The sequence below is a fragment of the Chenopodium album genome, chromosome 24 (genome assembly GCF_948465745.1).
Source record: "Chenopodium album chromosome 24, dcCheAlbu1.1, whole genome shotgun sequence".
NCBI classification, from domain to species: domain Eukaryota; kingdom Viridiplantae; phylum Streptophyta; class Magnoliopsida; order Caryophyllales; family Amaranthaceae; genus Chenopodium; species Chenopodium album.
The window spans coordinates 11056157-11080334 of record NC_137857.1 but is presented as its reverse complement, the minus strand read 5'-3'; the positions used below and the strand labels follow the sequence as shown (position 1 = coordinate 11080334).

Below are 24178 nucleotides of genomic sequence, written 5' to 3'. Positions count from 1 at the left end.
TTTAGGCCTTGTCTCTACACTAAGCTTGGATTGAGTATCCACAGGAGTCGCTGCACGTTTACAATTGCAAGCTCTAAAATTTCTTATGCATAATTCTGCTAAGACCAAAAACAAATATGATAGAGTACGAGTAACCAACAATGCCCAGAAAAAAAATCAGAGGACCTAACCAGTCATTGGAAATCTTGTACGTAAGTGAGAGATGATGCGCTCACGTATGTAACTAACACAATATCATCAACATATAATAGTAAATATGCCATATCATTCTCATGTCGGAAAATGAATAAAGAAGTGTCACTCTTAGCAATGACAAACCCCATCTGCAAAAGATACTTAGCAAACCACTAATACCAAACCCTTGGAGCTTGCTTTAGACCATAGAGAACCTTACGGAGCCTGTAAACATAGCTTGAGAACCACTTATCAACAAACCCGGCCGGGGGTTGATGCATATACACACACTCATTCAACTCACCAGGTAAAAAGCATTTTTAATAACAAGTTGGTGAATAGACCACTTACGAGTCATAGCCAAACTCAACACCGTGCAAATGGTAGCCGATTTAATGTTCCATCACAATCAACACCTTTAACCTGAGATTTTCCATCGCAAACAAGACGGGCTTTGTGTCATTCTAGATCACCCCCGTTGGCCAAATCGCAAACAAGACGGGCTTTGTGTCATTCTAGATAACCCCCGTTGGCCTAGGCACCAATTCCCAAGTCCCCGCTTCAATCAGAACATTCCAATTAGGCTCTAATAAAGTTTATCTGTTATTTTTAGGAAGCGGGGTACGATCCCTTTTATCGAGGGTACCTAGGGTTGGTGATTTGCATTAGGTTCAGTTGTTTCAGCCTAAGGTAGAGGTGGTGGTGGGTGTGGGTTCGGTGGTTTGTTGGTTATCGGTATTCGGTAAGGGTGGCCTCGTTGCTTGCGGTACGTACTTTGGTTTTTGTCATCGGAATTTGGTGGACGATTTAGACCAGATGGTCCTTGACCCATTATTGTGAATTTTCTGAGTGTTGTTGCAATGAAAGAGGAGAAAGATTGAATTGCATCCTGTTGGAAAAGAAAGGAATAGTGAAGCGAAAGTGGGGGTTTTCGGTTGCAACTTTGGGAATTAACGTATCATGGGAAGAGTTTATTGCTCTGGACTTTGGTTTCTTGAGGAGGGACATATCAGCCATTTATAAAAACGTATCAGCCAATAAAATGAAAATATCATCTAACAAAAGATACATATATATCAGCCAACAAAAGTATATATATATATATATATATATATATATATATATATATATATATATCAGGCAATAAAAGGTACTTAACAGCCAAGAGACAGAACATATCATCCAACAAAAGAAGCATATCAGCCAACAAAAGGATGAAATCAGCAAACAAAACCAAAATAATTAACATATAAGCTAATAAATGTCTGATATCAACCAAGAGGCGAAACATATCAGCCAACAAATGAAGCTTAATAGCCAACAGAAGGATGAAATCAGTAAATACAAGCAACATGTAAGCCAATAAAAGAAATATATCAGCCAACAAATGAAGCCTATAAGACAACAGAAGGAACATATCAGCCAACAAAAGGATGAAATCAGCAAATAAAAGCAGCGCAACAGGTAAGTCAACAAAATAAACATATCAGCCAATAATTTGATACATATAAGCAAACAATTAAAATATACATATTAGCCAACAAAATAAATATATAAGCCAACCAAAGAACCATATAAGCCAAATGATATCTGATATTAGCCGACAAAAGGAACCTATCATAAATTTTAAAAAAAATATATATATCAGCAACCAAAAAAGATATATTAGCTAACACAAAAACCATATCAGCCAACAAATGAAACATATTAGCCAACACATGAAACGACGTATCAGCTAACGAGTAAAATATATCAACCAAGCTTCCTGCACCATACAGTTCGTGCGTCCGTACGCACATAATACCTTCTCATACCTAAATCAGCTTGACCCTTAAATTGCTATAAGTCAACAACTATGATTAATCTCTTTTCTCGAATTATAATTACAAAAGATAACGAAATATTTGCATGATCAAAAGACATAATATGCATGTATTACGACTGTGATATGCAAGGAAGATAATATCAAGATACTTCCTTTATATAATCTCTAATATTTAATACTTAATTTTGCAAAATTTTGATACTCCATTAAAAAAAATTTACGGATTCTATACTTGGCGAATTCCACTATCATACAAAACTTACGTATATATATTTTATTATATACATGAATGACGGATTATTAAATTAGTAGATTATAATATACACGACGAGTGTCACCTTGTAATTAAAAAATTTCCCGCTCTTTTACACTTTTTTTTATTAAAGCAATTAGTTTACTAAATTCGTAAAGACCTTTTTCCTATAAATCATACACATAAATGTTTTACCAGCTTCCCTTGTGGACTAGTGGTAAGAGAATGAAACCTCTCAAGTCTAGGTCCAAGGATCAAGCATTGGTACCACCTCTCTAAAAAAAATACACATAAATGTTTTTTTTTTTTTTTTTTTTTTTATTCAAACCATAGTTATAGATTTATCTCAGAAGAAATTGATGACGGATTTATCTCAGCTTCCTATAACCCTGATCCAAAAGCAAGGGAATTGGAAATTAGTTGGAGTAAAATTAGTAAAGGTATTAAGGAATCTAAGAAGGGTGTAATCTCACCCGAGCTTGTTTTAGTGGATGTGCACGGTAATGAATGGAAAGTGTCTAAAGTCGAAGACATAGTTAATGACATGGCACTCCTAAAAAATTTTGGAAAAAGCCAAGTATCTGTTTTTAATAAGCTGAAGATGTTCATGAACAAGTTTTTTTATAACCAACACTGGTGACAATGAGGCTGAATTGTGAATTTCTATTTAAGTCGAGTACAAGTTATGTAATGACATGTTTAATAGAAGTTTGTTGTGCTTATTCAGTCTTGTAGGCAGCAAAATGTTGTGTTGTGTCCATAACTGCTAAGTTCATTACTCATTATATTTTTTTCCATTTTATATTTTTTTTCATTTTAAAAAAATTGCCCGAAATAATCCCACCTTTGGGGCGTTCAGCCAAAATAATTTCACCTTTGGATTATTTTTAAAGGAAAAATTGACAGAAATATTATGATTTTGTCCGGTTCGCCATAAATAAAATCACCTTTTGATAATCCCCCAATTAAAAAGAATTTGCACATCATCTTCCATAAATGGGGCCAAACCGGTTGGTAACCATGACACGTGTCACTTTGTAATTGATTAATTGTTTTTTTTTGTGTGCATTTTTAATATATAACTAGTGTGTGGCTCGGGCGATGCCCCGGGTTGCTAGTTTGTACTTGTTTAATTTACTAATCAAATTTACTAGGCAACGCGTAGCAAACGCTACTAGGTGTATGCCTAGCTAGTGCTACGGAGGGTGGTGGAGGCACATGCAACAAGCCGCAGTACTCGAGTTTCTTTGGCAATCGCTTAATTCGTAAGCCACTATAAGTGCGGTTGGCTTAATGTATGCTTATTTTGCCGTTTTATTTATTTTAATTAATTTTGTTTATTTTAATTAAAATTTTTGGGAGGCTAGGCCTCGGTTTTGAGCGGCATTGGCAAAATTTTATTTTGACAAGTTTGGGTAATGCGGAATTAAGTGGGACCTTCAATTATTAATGACGTCAATTACATAATCGGTTAAACAACTTTGACTAGTTTTAATTAGGCGAGTTAATCGGATTAACCACCTAGATTAGTTACTAGTGCGCGCGTTTGTTTAATGCAATTTTACTTGCTTGTTGTTGTAAAATGCATGGGCCATTCATAAATAGTAAATGGATGAATGGAATGTATATTCTCTCATAGGTTTTATGAAATGGCAACTAGTGGGACCAGATTAGGATAGAAAATACGGACTACGTGCCGTTATGTATTTTTGTAAATCTAAATACGGTCTACGCACCGTTGAGTATTTTTGTACCTTAATATTTAGATTAATCCTAGTCGTAGACACTAGTATTTGCATAGTTTGGTTAAGTCTTGAAGACAGAGTTTCTTGGAAGACGAAGCCTTGAATTGCAAGTGAAGACCTTTTGAAGACTTGAAGAATTCAAGGGGTCATGCTAGTTGCCAATATGCATCTATAATTTCACTTTATATTTTATGCTTATATACATGTGAATTATATATTAGATGCATGTTTAGGCTTTCTTTATGTTGTGATGATTAGTTAAGTTCACTTAAAAAAACCAACATAGAAATCCTAGGTCCCTAATAATATTGAGTCAAATTTGCCTTTCCAAAACAACACTTACTAACAAGACGAGGGTGATGGTAGGCTATGCCAAAGCGAGGTGCCATTTCTACTCCAAGGGGCATAAGGCACACCGGGTGTGCATGTTGATTTTGGTTGAACTCATCGGTATGAGTGAGGAGTCCTCACATACCGTGGCAAAAGAGATACATCGTCAAGATGAATTTTTTATGCTTGGCTTCTTGCTTGCAGGGGGCAATGGAAGTTTGTTATTATCAATCAAATCTTGAATAGCTTCCTTAAGCTTCCAACAATTTTCTGTGAGATGGCCTCTGCCTTGGTGATATTTGTAATGTCCATTGGGGTTCCAATTAGCTGTCCTTTTTTCGACAGGTGGGTCCCTAAATGGTCCAATAAGAGTTATAAGACCTTTTGCATGTAAACGGTCGAATGTGGTGTCATAACTCATACCGATAGGAGTAAAGTTCCTACTAAATGGTTTCTTTTATCCTTGATTGTTCATAGCAAGGACTTCATTCAGATTGAAGGTGCTAACATTGTTTGAATGGGTGGTTTTGGAAGAAGAAGGATTGTCGTTCTTCTTTCCTTACCAGCCATTGTTGGAATTAGTGTTAGCAGCTTTTTGCTTACCAAGGTCGTCTTCTATGTTAATACCAATATCATAAACGGCCTAAAACGTGTGCAAATTATTTTGGTATTTAAGATGCTTAGAGTATTTTTCTTGGAGGTTCTTTATGAACATACTTACAGATTCTTTTTCACTAGGCACCTCGACCATTTTTGCGGAGGTTTCCCTTCACTTATTAAAGAAAGAAGTAAAGCCTTCATTCAATTTTTGTTTAAGGATTTCAAGTTCTCTATGGTCAGTTTCAACTTGATTATTGCATTTGTATCTATCTCTGAAAGCGTTTACAATTGATTCCCAATTAGAGGTTTTCTCTTTGTCAAGAGAAAAGAACCATTGTTGACAAACGGTTTTTAAAGATAAAGAGAACAAAGAATGAAAGACTTTCTTGTCTATTCCCTTTATATTCATTATTGTCTCAAAAGCTCTTAAATGAAAATAAGGGTTGTCCGTTGCTTTGAACCTTGGGATGTCGTTGGCATTAAACTTTTGCGGAAGAAGTTCCTTGTCCACCGAGACCCCTTGCGAACTAATGCCCTGGAATATATAGTCATTGGATATCTTTCTCAAGCTTTCTTGCATGAGGTCCATTTGTTGTTTCTTCACAGGGTCATTGATTTGAAGACTTAAATTCTTCAATACCTCAGCTATGTTAGCCACTTGCCCTTTAAGTTCATTGGATTCTTCATGAGTTGCCATTATGTTATTAGCTTTCTTCAACCAATTGGCTTATCAAAAAGTAGAACTTGGATGAAAGTGTTGTCCTTTATTAGACGCCCTTCCTTTCTTGACCACGCGCTGTAACTTAAACCTTATATTCGTTTTAATGACTTGATTCTAATTGACTTTGACTTTATGGTTTTAAAAGCAAAAAAAAGAAAAAAAAACAAAAATAGGGTGCATTTTTTTGGGAATGGGTTCAAACAAGTGGTTTACTTGGAGGATTAATATCCGACTTACACCACTAAAAAAATGACGGAAACTCGCGCATACAAAACTCTCTAGACATGGTCACAGTGTGATATACATATTAAGTGTGTGCTTTATTAGTGATTGAAATTGACTCTTGTGTATGACCATGGGACTAAGTGTCTAGACTCAATTAAGGACTAGTTATGGCTAAAGCCATGAACAAAGTGATCAAACTGATTAGCAAACTGTTCAATTAGACTCGTCGTGATGACTCGAGTGAAAATCAGGACTGTCGCCGAAGCAACAGGACTGTCACCGCCATCTACTGTTTGTCGCCAGACGACAAGGCAAGCAATAGATTTTGGCGCCATAGCCCAAATCTCTGCGTCAATGTTGGAAAATTAATCTGGGATTGTTTACTCTAAAGGGACATGCCTAAAGTCGTTTTAAGTCGGTTTTGATTATTTAATTAATTATTAATTAGTCAAATTAATTAATCATTAATTAGACAAAGTCCTCTAGTCATTAATTAGTTTATTTAGACTTAAACACAAGTCAAACAAACGGTTAGCACATGTAATTTATGCACAAGCAAGGAATGCACAAGTAGTCAAATAGTCACAACATGATGCAATGAGTTTGCAACCTAACCATGGCTCTAATTCTCTAAAGTTCAAGGATATGGGTTAGTCAAAGAGGGTCCATGGTTATGACTCCAGATGCATCGCGCGGAAGCCTTACCTTTGGAAGGGTTGGCGCGTATAGTTGGGACCCCGCAAGTGAAAAACTTGTTTCCACGGTTTTATGAATTCACAAACTCGGATGTACCCGTCGTTGCCGGAAGCTTTCGATTGGGTAGATGGAGCGTGAACCCCCAGAGGGTTATGGCCATATGTAGAACACATATGGGTTTTATAAAAGTAAGAAAAACTCAATCATGAAGTAGAATCGAGCCAACAGTGCTAGAACATGTCAAAACAAGAAGGCAGATTTCTGGCTCGGTATTGGAAGAACATGGCGCCAGACCACAGGGACTGTCGCCAAAAAAATGCTTTTGTCGCCAGACGACAGAACTGTCCCCAGGCAACAGAAATATTTTACGGACGACAAGCCCTGTTTTCTAACCCTAGTTCCTACATGCCTCAGCAGCTCTCTGTGTTCTTAGAATTTTCCAATTTTCGCAGTATTATTTCGATTCTAGTTGTGAAAGATATGTCTCAAATTTCCTACGTGTAAAAATCCTATGTTTTTGACTCATTTCTGATGGTCTATCCAATGAGGAACTTTTTTATGCATATGACAATAATGTTAATCAAAATTACGCACACGAAAACTTAGAACTTTTCGAGTCTCATCCGCTCATTCTCAATCATTTCCAAAATAAATTTATGAATTAAAATAGAAATCCTCCCCAGTGGAGTCGCCAAAAAACTGTAGGGAATATTTTAAGCATTAACCCCAAGCTTGAACCCCACTGTGATCAAACTAAAATGACCGGTATCCAGATTTTGATCTGTTTCATCATTTTTAAACGGTTTTTGCTCGTTATTAGACGTAATGGCTCGCAAATTATCAAAATCTATTAAATTGCTTTGCATTTTATAGTTTGTTTTCTTCTTTGTTAGGTTTTTGCATCATCTTGCATGCACACCATGCTTTATGCCTTCCCTAAGCATACGTTTTGAGCGTTTTCCGTAAGAGTGTCTTAAGACGTTCCATAGTAGTGCTTTACGTAAGTGCTCCCATAGACAGGTTTGACATTTTACTGTACAGACGTTATAAATGTCCGGCTTTTCTTCTTTTTTCACGTCCAAAGCAAAAAGGAAGGCGTTATCATGCAGCGTAAAAATGCAAAGGCATATCGTACAGCGCAAAATTGTATGGCGTAGGTGTTGCGTAAAATTTCACTTCAGCCCAAGCTTTGCGAGATCTACCTCTCGGAACTAAAAGGTAGAGGATTACTTTAGGCGTTAGCTCACGAGTTGACAAGCGCGCCGAACCATCAGGAACATACACTTCTTGATTGGAAGCAAATACGGTAGTTGGTGAGCTTACTAGCTTACCGGACAGTTAGAGTGTCCGTCCACCCCCTGTATAAAGAGCGACGAGACGATGTCGCACCTATGCAGTCACGTGCCCCTAATCCTGAGACACGTGTACTCATGTTGTGGACAAAACTGCTGAGACAGTGGCCGACTTTCTTCTCTCACTGGACTTGGATATATGCCTCCAGTCCAGAGACATGTATTTCTATCTTGTGGACATCGAGTATTGCGTTTTGACAAGTGAATTGTCATGAACTTTATTCCGGTTGTGAAAGCCGAAACGTTTAGGCCTCGAAAGCCGAAAACACATTTTTCATCTTTTTACTTTGTTAAAGTCAGGCTAAAGTTTCAAGACATATCAAGGGACTTTAGACCAACGATGACATGATTGAGAGGAAATCATCCCCTTACTCCTTTTTTAAACTGATCTCTTCTCATGATTTGACATCACCTAAAACACCTTTACTTGTAAAAGCGTTCTACAAAAGCAAAGGATCAATCTAGATTCTTTAGCGAGTTAAGACTAGGAATAACTTTTTCTAGCCTTAATAGCTACTTGTTTCACACACTTAGCAAATCGAGGATCGTTTCTATATCCTTAAACATTTCTGAAAGATTCTATACTCTTTGAGAACTTCGTAGAACGAGTCTTGGATTTATTTCCTTGACTATTTTGATCCTCGTCTATTCTAGACTTGATCAAAGTAGGGGCTAAATGTAGACATCTACTTTTGGTCTCTTGTCCCGACAAGAAGTGCAATGACGATAAATAAAACCATCTTCGTGTTGGATCGAAGTGAAGAATACTTATGGATAATTGGTTAAAACCAGAAAACACATAACACTGTCCCAAACCAAGAAACTCAGCCAAACAAGGTCCAATTAACTAAATCCGATCATAATTAGGCTTAAGCTCATGCTTAAAACCCAATAAAGACGGATTTGAAAGCGCCTAGGTTAAAATAAACGCTGCCGCAGAAAATGACGCGCGCATCTCAATGAGTCACACTGGGCTGGCGCGCGCAACTAATTCAGTTGCGCCACTCTATGCAACTTCCAGAGATGTGCCCGCGAAAGATTCAGAATTTCGAAAAATTGGAAAATCAAATCTTACCTTAAAGCCGCGCGCAAGACAAGTAGTTGCGCTGCCTATCACTTGCGCCGGGATGCCGCGTGCAACTCATCCAGTTGCGCGCGACACCTGCTGCAGCAGAATGTTCAAAACCCTAATCCTACTGATTCTCTAAAAATAGATGCTTAATCCAAGGCTTAAACACAAAGATCTTAACTCTAAACTCTGGTAGAAAGCTTGTGAACTTGTGCTACCAAACCCCTCTTGTCCTAAACACTCACCCCTTTGATATTTCGTTACTACAATGGAGGTTTCCGGACAAGAAGGAGTCCATAAGTGTTCTAAACGGAGATCTAGCAAAGAGAAGTGGTAAATTCCCGAGCACTTAGATAAATCACTTTTATTTTCTTGTTTGAAAGAACTTTAATTAATTAATTAGTGTTGCTTGATCACTTTAAAAGGTTTGATTTATCAATTCCACATAGTATCTTGTGTTAAATAAGATTAGAATTGAATAATTAATTGTTGGTTGATCACTTAAGCCAAGGCAATTATTGTTTATTTCTTGTCCTATACACGAATTTGATTAAATAAAGAATAACGATGTTGCAATGTAATTCCTACGTGATTGATGTATGTAAATAAAATCAACTAACTTAGGGCTTGTTTGACATCATTTTTGGTTTTTAGTTTCCTGTTTTTTTTTTTTTTTTTTTTTTTTTTTTTTTTTTTTTTTTTAAACTAAAAACCAAAAACAGGAAACAAGAAAAAGGTGTTTTCACTTTTTTGTTGTCAGTTTTCAAAATTATCATGATTTTAATAAGTCTAAATATTTTTTATCCATTATGTAACATATGTAATATACTTTTAAAAAACAAAAATCCAAAAAACAGAAAACCACAGCGATGCCAAACGGACCCTTAGTTTTAGGTATCACGTTGCATATATTGTTTCGTGATGAAATTGTGAAAAAAGAAGAGCTAGTAGAGGCCGCACTAGGGCTAGGTTAGCGATTCCTCCCTAAAGGGAACGTTATTTTAGTACCCTCGCTCCCGAACTCATTTCTTGTTTATGTAGACCAATTTGGGCATGGGTAAACTTACGATTTGTGCTAATTATTCCATGAACTCTGCATGGGAGAAAGGCATGAACGAGGTTTATGAGTTTTCCTAGAAATCATTGGCGACTCCCTCCTTGTTTCTTATAAAAACCGTGATGATAATATCAATTCTAATTCAAGGTCTCCCAAACGGTCAGGATTTCAAATTCTAATACACCCTAACAAGTGTAGAGTCCAAGGCTTTTAAAGAGCCATGGGCATATAAGGAGAAGGATCCTCTACGATGGGAATACCTTCTTTACAGGGTCCTAATCGGATCGGGATGTAAGCGGATTGGGTTATAATCAATTTAGGTTGAGCTGGGTTAATTTGAAAACAGGTTTTGCTAGTTCAAAGCGGGTTTCGGTTCAAAATTAATTAGGTTTTAATCAGGTCGGTTTGTAATCTGTTCACCTTATAATTAGTTTGGGTTGAGTTGGGTAAGTTTGAAATGGGTTTTAGTTCAAAATAGATCATATTGGGTTAAATTAGGTCGGGTCACTGCCTGTTCAAGTCATAATCAGTTTGGGTTGAAGTGGGTCGGTTTGAAAACGGGTTTCGGTTCAAAACAAATCAGGTAAGATTGAGTCGTGTCATTATCGATTTAGCACATAATCGGTGTGTGTTGAATTAGGTCAGTTTGAAAATGGGTTTGCCTAGTTTGAAGTAGGTTTTCGTTCAAATCATATCGAGTTAAAATCGGGTTTGATTAATCATTATCAAATCTAGTTAATATGATAACAAATAGGAATGTTTCAGGTTATTATCGAGTTAAGTCTTACAGAAGTTGGGTTTATTGAGTAGTGGGTTGAAATCGGTTGGGTCAAAATTGAGTCGGGGTTTAAATAAGTAGAACTAATTGAGTAGCGGGTAAAAACGAGTCTAATCAAAATTAAGAGTTGATTTGGATTTTGATGTTAAGATATGTGATATCAGAAAATATATGTAGGTAGAGTATTTATACAAAACCTACACACATAAGATAGGGAACAATCTTCCTAAATGATATACTTCTATAACCATATATCATAAACATATATTCAGTAAATATTATCTTAACATATATAAACCTAAATATATATTATAGTATTATACAAAAAGATCAATACGAAAAATGTATCACATACTGTAGGGAATATTTCAAGCATTACCCCAAACTTGAACCCTACTGTGATCATACACTTAAGCATGGTGGCGTCCAAAAGGTAAGGAAACAAGAGCAAAAGAGTCGCCAACAAGTTTTAGGAACTTGTAAACCGTTCACAGGGTGAAGGTTACACCCCTTAACGATCCATGAGATCGTCAACTCCAATAGGTCTGGAACCATGACTAGTGTTCGGGGATGAGGGTACGAATCCAATCTAATATAAAAAGAACCCGCCCTATAAAATAGGCCTCTATATTATTCTACTCGTATTCATGTGCGCTTTCTGACTAACATAAAATCATTAGATTAACCCTAAACCTGTTTAATCTATGTTGGTTGAATATTAATTCATAAATAAATCTATTATTGGCGATCACATGAATTAAAATCATATTAGCCTAAACCAAATTATTAATGATCTTATTAGGCGTGATTTCAAGTACAAATTCCCTTTAAACTTGCATAAAAGGCGTGATCAAGCAATAACAACAATATATATCAAGCAACATGATAATAATTATAACAATCATAATAATCATCATAATAATCATAACAATCATCATAATAATCATAATCAACGCTAAAGCATAATAATAATAGCAAGATCCTAGTCATGATACTAACAAGATTAATACCAAACTCTAGCATGTCACTAAGCAATAAAGATTAAAACTTTAGCCCTAACATGATACTAACATGATATCAACATGATATTACAAAGCATAGGAACCACCCTAAACATGATTCTAGAAAGCAATAATAACATCCTAACATGATAATAGGAATTAATAAAATTTAAGCATACTTTCTACAAGAATAGAGCAATAAGACTACACACTTTGATGCCTCGTGCCTCTTTTTAATAACAAAATACACACGTTAGTAAACTTCAATAAAATAATAAAATCAAACAATTAAATTAAATAATTGAAAGAAAGAATTAAAAATTATAGACTGGATTTGGGACCAAACCCTCAGAAATTATTAACCTTTCACGTCTAGGGCGAAGGCAACTTCGAACTTGGCTAGGTGTGTCTAGATCTTGTGAATGCGGAACTGTGTTTTTGTAAAAGGGTTGGTTTAGAAAGAGAGAGAAATATCAAGGAATTCTTGATGAGAGTTGATTGTATTTGATGATTTGAAAAAGGGGAGATATGACATCTATTTATAGGGAAAAAAAAGAGGGTTGAAAAACTAAGAAAACAATTCGAATTCGAATCGAAATAAAACTCGTAGACAGCAGTTTTTGCAAATTTTTCTTTTATCATATCTTTTGATCCAGAAGTGAAAATAAGGCATATAATATGTCGTTGGAAAGCACTTGAAGTCTTCTTTCTAACCCAATTATAATCAGATTAAAATATTTTGTAGATAAAAAGATATGGCCGAAATAGTAGGACAGTGTCAGTTTTGGATAGAGTTTCGTATTTTTTTCTTATCTTTTTCGTTATAGCTCGGAATTAATATTATAATATATCATTGGAAAGAAATTTCAAGATCTATCCAACCATATAAAATTTAGATAAAGATTATAAGGCATGAAAATAATATTTGAATATTCCATTTCGTACAAAACAAGGATTTTCAAAAGGAGTAGTTTTATTCAATTTCAAACTGTTTGAAACATAATTATCAATCCTAACTCCATTAGGATTTAAGACAACCTTCTAGAGTATTTTGGAAGACTATAATCAATCCTAATAGCTTTAGGAATGATAATTAATAATAGGCCATCCTCTAGATCATTGGGTCGCATGTAAGAATCAAATCGGGCCAGTTTAGTATTTTGGCTATAACTTCCTCATTATTCATCGGAGTTGGACTTATAGAAAGCTCTTTTCGAGCCCAACCAAACTACACTATTATTGGACCCTTGTCGTGGACCATTCTAAACTGAACTGGCTATTTTCATAAAATAGAATAGGTTTTCGGAAACAAAAAGAAAGATATTTTAATTAAAAATAACTACATCACTAGATTTTTCACACTTTCACTTCATTCGATTATCATTCAACGCAAAAGGTATATATCAATGGGTTTGGTTTTGGGAAGACACAATTAGGTGTCTACACATAAGAAGTTATATTTTCCGATATCTCATATCTCTGACATTAGATAATCAAAGAATTTAAAAAAAAACAATTCTTTCGTAATCAACTTGCATACAGGGGTGGATCTTGGGGGGGGGGGGGGGGTTTATTGAATATGCACAGTAAAATGGTATCTTGTTAGATTCAATTTGTCTAGCTAGAATAATGCTTTAATGATATCAACTTTCTTTAATTTTTACAAAAATGTAATCTAAGACATTTAAGTTATTGAATTTGCATTGAAAAACGTAAAATCCTCAACGTTGCAATTTAAAAAGATCGGGGGGCTATATCTTATTTTGTAACTATACCGAACCCACACTTCTGAATTCCTGGATACGCCACTGCTTGCATAATCGTAATCAAAAGTGACCTTGGATTTTAAGGTTTTTTTTTTTTAAAAAAAAAAAAAATACATATACGTTGAATATGATGGTTTACTTAGCAAAGTCATTTTTTATACTTAATTTACATATGATTAATCAAACACGTTCATCCATCCTGCCTAGCAAGTAACATGCATTTTCTTATAATGTACAGTACTCCTCAGAACAAAATATCTATAATTAGAAAATTAAAGTCAAATATTAATTATTACACACTCACATGTATTAAAGACAGCATCTTTCAAAAATAAAATTAAAAATATACAAGTGTTTGAGACAACATTATAAAAACATACGTAGTATACTTTTTTCATTATTTATTTACTATGGCGTACTTTTTTTTTTTTTTTTGAGGAAATTTACTATGGCGTACTTCGTTTTCAATTAATAATTTTTGGATCTAAAATGTCTTCGCATGAACTTTCCTCATGATTTCTATTTAAAGAAGATATTGCAACTCATTGTTTTTACAATACAACGTTCTCTGAGTTATCAACGTACAAACTCAAGCAACTTTCATTGCGCAGTTTTTACTGGTATGTCATCCTCTTGTTGATGCATGATACATTAAGCTTAAGCCACATTACTTATTTTTTTTTTTACCAGTTTTTTTTTGTTTTTTTTTTGTTTGATGTTTATAAGCTTCTAAGTTCTAATTAATATTATTATTGGATTCATACTTTGAGCTACTCGTATATGCAAGTTGGCTACGACAGAATTGACCGTGGTAACTATTAATGGCGACGGTTCTTGGTATTTTTTGTTTTGTAAAATGGTTACTTTCTCGTAGTGATGATATGTGGACATGTGGTAATTAATAATTAATTATATTTGATTCTTTGTCACACTCTAATATATATATATATATATATAAAGGGGAGTTTTTTTCCCGAGATTTTAGAGCTCCACGTAGAATTTTTTTTTTTTTTTAAAAATTATTAGAGCGCCACATAGGATTAATATTTTTAAAAAACTACAATAGGATTATGCCACCTAAGATAAGTTAACGTGCCACGTAGGATTGTAAATTATAGCTATATCCAATAAATAATTCAAGTGCCACTGCACCTAAGCATAGTTGACCAATGAGATTTTAATAGTTACATTAATTATATACGAAATATTATCTTTTGAGATTAGGAATTTAATCTAATATTTTAAAACAAATACGAAGAAAATGATATATTACGTACGACTAATAAAATAACAAATGTAATCACATAAATATGAAAAATATTTTTTTTTTAAAAAAATAGATCGACCCGCCATCACACGGGTTTCATCTAGTATAATAATATATTTATATTCAATTTATTTTTACCATATATATTATCCGTTATAAATGCTTCGTTATAAGGATCCATGTTAATAATACTCATTCTGCCCAAAATAACTGACACGGTTAAATTTTGCACAAATGTCGATACACTATTTTAACCTTATTTATATATAGTTAAACATTTGTAAAAATTGTATTAAAAATACGTAGATTATGAAAATTTATGTTAATATCTATTTAACAATATATTCTATTACAAAGTATGTTTTTGATTAGTTTCTAACAAACTATAGTCAAAGTAAACATATAATAAATAGTGAAAAAAGTTCAACTTGTTAGTTATTCCGGAATAAAAAGAGTAAATCATTATGTCTATTTTATAATAAATTATACAAGTACAATTTTAATTTGTTATTGTCTGTCTATTGGAAAATTACGTATTCATAAGCATTAGAAGGTCATGACCTTAAAGGGCTTAAACTAAAGCTAGCTAGCATTTCATAGTAACTTCAAATTTTCATTTTTTAAACTACATTTATACAAGTATTTAATTATGGAACATTCTCGTTCGTTGGTGCCGTTATATTTTGATTTTAAAATTATCATCACAACTAAAAAAATTGTTGCCAATAATTTTATCAAGCTTTCAATAAGGCCATAAGTTTTGAATTAATGACGACTAGAGTAAGGGATAAGCTAAGTAAGTTGGTTAGAGCTTCCCTCCCTTTTCAGGATCAAAATTTTGGGATCGTTTTTCATCATCACGCGCCTTTATATAGTTAAATATGGTTGTCGAAACACACACATGTACACACAAAAAAAAAAGTTACTAATGACTCCAGAATTAGTACACATTCTTGGCGTAAAACACCTTTTGATAACATACATATTTCCTAATGAACTACCTTTTGTTCAAGCCAGATGTTTAGTCCAATCTTACTGAATCATTTTGTTGTATACAGGTAAAATGAAAGGAATACAAACAATAATGAGGGCTTTTGTTGTAGCAGCCATATCAATATGGGTGATCATCCTTGAACCAACATTTGCAGCATCAGATTTAAGTTTCGATGCAACAAATCCTGCGACGACTACCTACTCAAAGCTATTGATCGACTTGCGTCAATTGTTGACAGATCCAAAACTCCATTACGGCGGCACCAATGTACCAGTAATGGCAGCAACTTTCGGAAAAAAAAAGTATATTTTGGTTGATTTTAAGGGATCAGAGGGAGGAACGATCACAATTGCTTTGAATTTACTTAATGATATATATGTTGTTGGTTATCTTGACAAAATTGATGGTAATTTTAGGTCACATATTTTCAAGGATTTTGTAGACACAACAAAAGATCTCTTTCCTGAGGCTGCAGGCATTAGAAATCGTCTAACAATTAACTACGAAAGTTCATATGGTGCTATTGAGCATAATGCTGAAATAGATCGGAGAAGTCTGGGATTGGGACCGGCAGCACTTAACAAGTTCATCAACAAAGTCTACGGAAAGGCGCTCGATGTTAAGACCGAAGCTCGGTTTCTTCTTGTTGTAATCCAAATGATTTCAGAGGCAACACGATTCAAGTATATCGAAAATATGATTGTGGAAAATTTTGCAGCTTCCTATAACCCTGATCCAAAAGCAATCCGATTGGAAATTCGTTGGAGTAAAATTAGTGAAGGTATCAAGAATTCTAAGAAGGGTGTAATCTCACCTGAGCTTGATTTAATAGATGTGCATGGTAATGAATGGAAAGTGTCTAAAGTCGAAGACATAGTTAATGACATGGCACTCCTAAAAAATTTTGGAAAAAGCCAAGTATCTGCATTTAATAAGCTGAAGTTGTTCATCAACAAGTTTTTTATAACCACGAATGGTGACGATGAGGCTGAGTTGTGAATTTCAATTTATGAAAGATGTTCATGAACAAGTTTTTTATACAAGTTATGTAATAATACGGAGTATTAAGTAATGACACGTTTGGTAAGTGGTCTTTATATATGTCATGTATGAAAGATGTTTATGTCTAATAGAAGTTTTGTGGTGCTAATTCAGTTTAATAAGGAACAAAATGTTGTGTTGTGCCCATAAATGCTTATTTCATTACCCATTATATAATCAAAAGCTATACAAATTAGAATAACTGCATGTCCGTACTACATGAGACTACATGTCCACACTACATAAACCTAAGCTAGGCTACACAATTGCCGGGGTACCCTAACCTGCTCCTCCACTACCCGGGTCATCCCTGGGGTCTCGATGCTGAGGCTGAAAGGTAGAACATGAGTTGTTGCTAGCGAATCAACTCATAAACTCATCCCACCGCTCCTTTTTTTTCCTCTCTATTTCAGCCACTTCACTTTGAATTCAGAGTTGCATCTCAGTTTCCATTTCACTTCTGATTTCATCGCAAAAAGCCTGAACCCTATGCTCCATCTGATCCTGCATCTGAGAAACAACGGACGGTGTGTACTGCTGTGACGACCTAGAAACTCGACCCATCCGGTTGCTGTAGTACAACTCCGCACTTTGACCAAGACCCGTTACTCGACACTTCTTGTTGCGGCCACCCACACTCTTCCAATACAACTCATTGGGACTCTTCTTAATCCCTTGAGTACTTGCTTCTTCAGCCTTCTTCTGGTAGGTTTCCTACAAGATATTCATTATACAAACATATATTAAATAAAAAATATATGAAACAGCATAAGTTAATAGTTTTTAAAGGTGTTTATAACTTGAAATGAAATAAAACAACCAAATACTTGAAATTAGGAACCATTTTCACCCAGACACATTCAATAATGGCTTAATTGCCTTCTAATTTGCCTATTCTCTACATTTCTTGAATTATGAACTCATTCTTTATCAAATTACTTCACTTTTACATAGTTATAGGTGGTCATGGCTTGAAATGAGATTAGAGAAGCTATTTACTAAGTATAGGAGCCATTTTACTCAAAATAGAGCCAAATTGGGGCAAAAGGCCTTCTAGTTTGCCTATTCTCTACATTTCTTGGATTATGAACTCATTCTTTCTCAAATTAGTTCACTTTTACATAGTTATAGGTGGTCATGGCTTGAAATGAGATTAGAGAAGCTATTTACTAAGTATAGGAGCCATTTCACTCAAAATAGAGTCAAATAAGGCCTAAAGGCCTTCTAGTTTGCCTATTCTCTTCATTTCTTTGATTATGAACTCATTCTTTCTCAAATTACTTCACTTTTACATAGTTATACGTGTTTATGGCTTGTAATGACATTAAATGAGCTATTTACTAAGTATAGAAGCCATTTTACTCAAAATAGAGCCAAATTGGGGCAAAAGGCCTTCTAGTTTGCCTATTCTCTACATTTCTTGGATTATGAACTCATTCTTTCTTAAATTACTTCACTTTTACATAGTTATACATGTTTATGGCTCGTAATGACATTAAATGAGCTATTTACTAAGTATAGGAGCCATTTTACTCAAAATAGAGCCCATTAAGGCCAAAAGGCCTTCTAGTTTGCCTATTCTCTACATTTCTTGAATTATGAACTCATTCTTTCTTAAATTAGTTCACTCCTATCTTTTGCGACAGGAGGCTTTTTATTCCGAATCGAACTCGATCTCTTTTCTATCGATTTTCGGACTATTTTTCTACCCCCGCTTTCAAATCATCCACAATTATCACAATTTTCTCTCTTTTCTCTTTAAGCACGCAATAGCTTATTCTTTCTCCCTCTTGCTTTCTAAACTAGCTCTTTCACAAACACAATACTGCATTCATTAGTTCTAGACACACCTAGCCAAGTTCGAAGTTGCCTTTGCCCTAGACGTGAAAGGTTGATACTTTCTAAGGGTTTGAACCCCAAATCCAATTTCTAATTTCAACTCTTTAATTTGATTATTCCTTTAATTTAATTGTTTGATTTCATATTTTATTGAAGTTTACTAACGCGTGTATTTTGTTATTAGAAAGAGGTACGAGGCATCAAATTAAGTAATTAGCTTACTTCCTGTTCTTTTAGAAACCATGCTTAAATTTATTTAATTCCTAGAATCATGTTTAGGGTATTTATTATATTCCTAGTATCATGTTAGGATGTTTTTAATACTTTATATTATCATGTTTAAGGTGCTTCCTATTCTTCCTAATATCATGTTAGTACATGTTAGGGCTAAAGCTTTGATCTTTATTGTTTAGTGACATGCTAGGATTTGTTATTAATCTTTTCAGTATCATGCCTAGGATCGATCTTGCTATTGTTATTAAGATTTATTGGGATTATTATTATGATGGTTGTTATGATTGTTATAATTGTAGTTATTATTATGTTGCTTGATCTATATTATCGTTATTGCTTGATCATGCATTTTATGCAGGTTGAAAGGGAGTTTGTATTTGAAATCACGTCTAATAAGATAATTAATAATTTGGTTTAGGCTAATTTGATTTTAATTCAAGTGATCGCCAATAATAGATTTATTTGTGCATTAATATTCAACCAACATAGATTAAACAGGTTTAGGCTTAATCTAATGATTGCATGTTAGTCAGAAAGCGCACATGAATATGAGAAGAATAAAGTAGAGGCTTATTTTTAGGGCGGGTTCAATCTCTTTTAGGTTGGATTTTTACCTTCATCCCCAAATATCCAGTCATGGTTCCATACCACTAAGAAGTTAGCGATCTCTAGGATCGTGAAGGGGTGTAACCTTCACCTTGTAAACGGTTTACAAGTTCCTAAAACTTGTTGGCGACTGTTAGTTGAGACGAACAATACAAGAGGGGGGGTGAATTGTATGTGAGTTCCTAGTGACTACTTTTGCATAATTATAAAACAATGCATATAGGAACTTGCTAAGACACAAATTTTACGAGGAAACCTTTCAGGGCCCAACTGGAAGTGAAACCTCGACCCTATCTTAGGGATTTTAACCACAAACAACTCCACTATAATAGGGCAAACACCAAGTTACAACCTACTATAATCAGACCTTTACTCACAAGTTTCAGAACGAACTTGCTACACAATAGGACCCTATTGATATGTCTAATTTATGTAGTATTTTACCCCCGTCCCTTGGTCATTATTAGTAGTGTTTTTGGCTCTTTAGAGCCACTTTTATTACTAATATGTGTTTTATGGTGTTTTCGTAGTCTTAGTTGAGTTTTGTAGGGAATTGCACCTTTGGAGTACTTTCCCGGGATTTTATGGAGCATTGGAGGAGCACGACCATCTTTCGTAGCCCAAGATCGGTTAGAGTAATCAAACCGGTGAATAAGGGCTCGCATTGTGTGAAGACGAGGCATTTGGGCCGAATGATTAAAGCCCCAAAGAGGATATTTGGTTTGGGCCAAGTTACGAGCCTAAACGAGGAGTCCAAGCGGCCCAAGGGTGTCCGCCCGATGGTCCGCCCGGTGGTCCGCCCGATGGCGCGCCCGATCGGGCAAAGAAGACTTATATCAATCAAAAAGGCGCGCCCGGCCGGGCGGTGTAGCGCCCGGTCGGGCGCGTGTCTTTGATGAGGACGTTCTAAGCGTCGTTTAGTTTGTTTTAGTTTAGGATTCTTCGTTGCACTTGAGATTTACTTTATTTCACCACCTTCTGCAAATACTTTAGCCTCTCTCTCTCTCTCTCTCTCGCCTAATTCCTAAGTGAGATAATGATATGGATCGGATATGGAGAAGGGTGGGAAAAGATCGGAGAAGCGTTTAAGGGAATGAGGGAATGGGAGGGGGTTATTTAAGGGGTTATGGTTTACTGGCATGAGGGAGAGAGCGTGTGGGGGAAGGGAGGGGTGGGGGCGGTCGACCGTCGTTAGGACTAGTGTTGGTTGGCTGGATCTATTAGGGAGGTGGGTTGAGTGGATTTTTCTAAAAAAATTTTGTAAATAAATTAACCATTAACCTTGCAACACGTGTCATTTAAAATAAAACATTTAATAGATCACCGGTTATTGGGATAAAAGATAGAATACAACCCCTAAAATTCGAATTATTCCAGAATACTCGAAAGTTGGGATTTATAAAATAAAATAAAATAAATTGAAATTATTAAAACCAATTTTTCACAAAAAAAAAAAAAAAAAAAAAAAGCAAACATTAACAACAGACCTAGAATTTTCATAAACCGATCTAAACCAACCCCACTTGTCATTTATGCCCGTTATTGTAACCCAAAACTGAACCGTTTACCCAAATTAACACCTCTTATTAATATCTAATTAACTTCAAATAAACAACTAGTGAGTTTTCCAAAATCATTACTTTTCATAGGTAATTATTGTCTAATAAGTAAATTTAAAGTTGAGTGTGCTTTGGGTTCTATAGAATTAAACCTAAAATACTGGATTATTTTAGATTATTTAAGTAAGTAGGAAGCTATTCAAATTAATGGTTATTTTTAACGGAATTATTCAAATAATTTCCTTCACAATAAACAATTATGATCAATTTTCATTCCACGTGATGACACGACTAAAATCTAACCTGAAGTTAATAAAGAAACTAGTGTGTGTTCCGGGCGATGCCCCGGAGTGCTATTTTGTACTTTGAACTTTTTTAATTTGAAAATTATGTCCAACTGAGTGTGATTCGGGCGTTACCTCGGAAGTTACGGGTTTTTTTACCTCATATGTATTTATAATCTAATCTTATGAAAAATAAATAAATTAAATAACCGCTAATTTGAAAGGAATATATAATGTTAATTATGTGAAATTTAAAACACTAATAAAAGTTGGTTGAGATGGTAAGTGTACAACCTTTATTTGTTGGAGGTTGCGGATTCGAATCTAGATCAAACCATAATTTATTTGTTTTGTTAAATGAACTTGCAAGCTTATGTGCTGCATGCACTTTGAATAATGACGTGGCATTGTGACATGATTTCATCTACGTTGAAGAGCGTCATGTGGCCGGAATTGCATAAATAATTAAATTTGCATATGATGTTGGTTTAAGGAATCTTAGGATAGCCAGACAGGCCGGCAATATACATTCACATAATCAAATCGGAATCGGAATCGGAATCGGAATAGGAATACTATACTTAAATCTAATACAACAAGTAATAGTCTAATACAACAAGTAAATTTAAACAAGTGTATTATTTAACGCATTAATTAGTAGACTATATAGATAATTGACTAATTGGATTATTAAACATGGAGGAATAAACATGTAATGCCATGTCACGAGTCTTGCTACCAAAACTAGTGGGAGGCAACAGGAGCTATATTATTTCTTATTTAACACATCAACTTGGAAATTCTTAAATGTTGCATTCACTCGTTGACATTGTATAGTCTTATGTAAGCAAATTGCGCAAATTTCATGTTCATCTTCAAGATGAACAACATTTGTTCATCATAAGGGTACATCTGGAAGTTTGCTTTATACAAAGGCCACCTGTACACCGATGACTATTATCTCTTCGCCACGTATGTCCCATCCAGTCAGCACTTTTGCATAACGCCGATTCACGCCGTTGCCCTAACTTTAGGGTCTCGGTCTTTTGGATCTTCCATCTACATCGGTTTGTGCATCTCGGCCGATTGCTGGACTGTCAATTGCGGAATCCTTGTGGTTCGATTTCTGGAAAAAGGAAATCCGGCGGATAATCGGTTTGTGGATTGCCGCCGATTGCTGGCGTGTCAATTGCGGAATCCCTGTAGTTACTCAGTCAATTTATATGCACTGATCAACAACCTTTGCAATACTTACCAGATCTATCGACTTTGAACGTCCAACAACACTCCTAGATCGCTGTACGCACCAAGACTCGAGTAGAGCTTCCCGATCATCATCTCCAGTGGTTTCGATGGTTTTTGCACCATCCTCCACATCTATGCTCCCAAGTGCACTCTCCGGCTACCAAATAAATGGATCGTGTTAAAAAATGTATAATAACGTCAATTAGTGAGAATCGTCAGTACACATGCTAAACAGAGTTAAGTCACTGCTCAAATATGGGTATGTACACGTATTTTGCTAATCAGCATCAACTGCCAACGCATTTTAGTAACTGCCTAATCAGTTCTCTAGGTGGACTTGTCACTGTTCAATTTATTTACAAATTGCCATGGAGATAAACAATTTCGTTCATCTTGAAGATGAATGGGGGCCTAACTGAGTCGTTTACCCAACTTGACACCTCCTATTAATATCTAACTTTTACTCCCTCCGTTTTTAAATACTTGCTCTACTTTTTTATTGCGGCCGTTTTTAAATATTTGTTCTATTTTTTCTTATTTGGAAAGCTTTTATAATATTTAATTCATTTATCTCGACTAGTGGGATCTAATTTTATTACTTTTAGATTCTCTCTCCTCCAATTTACCTTCCACTAACCCACTATGGGCCTCTTCTCTTTGACTGAACTCAGCTGAACTGAACTGAACTAAACATAACTCAACTGAATTGAACTGAACTGAACTGTACTGTACTGAACTGAACTGAACTTATTAATTAGTGATTTTTAACTACGGATTAGTGATCTTTGATTATTTATTATTATACATATGTGTATATACAAATATACATATTAAAATATTAAAATATTTAAGAAAAATATACTATTATTATTATTATTTATTATTAATTATTATTAATTATTTATTATTATTATTATTATTATTATTATTATCACTATTATTATTATTATTACTGCTACTGCTACTGCTATTATTATTATTATTATTATTATTGTTATTATTATTATTATTATTAATTATTATTATTATTATTATTATTTATTGATTATTTTTATTATTATTATTATTATTTATTGATTATTATTATTATTATTATTATTATTGATTAGTATTCTTATTCTTATTATTTTTTTTATTATTATTATTCTTTTTTATTGATTATTATTATTATTATTATTATCGTCGTTGTAATAAGAGCTTAAAAGAATGAAATTTGGCTTTATATCGTTAGCAATATCATTTGACATGAACTGAACTGAGCTGAGCTGAACTTAATTTCAACGTATGAGAACAGGCCCTATCTCTATATTTTATTACTTTCTCCAATTTCTCCTAAAACACTATGCATGGTGAAATGGAGCAAGTATTTAAAAACGGAGGGAGTAAAAACTAGTGAGTTTTCCAGAGTTATTACTTTTGTAATATTGTCTAATAAGTAAATTTACAATTGAGCTAGTGTGCTTTGTGTTCTATAGAATTCAAATTAAAATACTAGATTATTTAAGCAAGTAGGAAGC

General features: G+C 34.5%; 1 protein-coding gene across 1 annotated transcript; it reads left to right on the top strand.

Moving 5' to 3' along the window:
- The first annotated feature begins 15943 nt into the window (after positions 1-15943).
- LOC145610551 (protein synthesis inhibitor PD-S2-like) lies at positions 15944-16852 on the top strand. Its single transcript, XM_081665867.1, has one exon. It carries the CDS (start codon positions 15944-15946, stop codon positions 16850-16852), a length of 909 nt encoding a protein of 302 aa, XP_081521993.1.
- The last annotated feature ends 7326 nt before the right edge of the window (positions 16853-24178 follow it).

Excerpts from the sequence above, each read along its gene's own strand:
- LOC145610551 (XM_081665867.1), top strand. The coding sequence starts at position 15,944 with ATGAGGGCTTTTGTTGTAGCAGCCATATCAATATGGGTGATCATCCTT.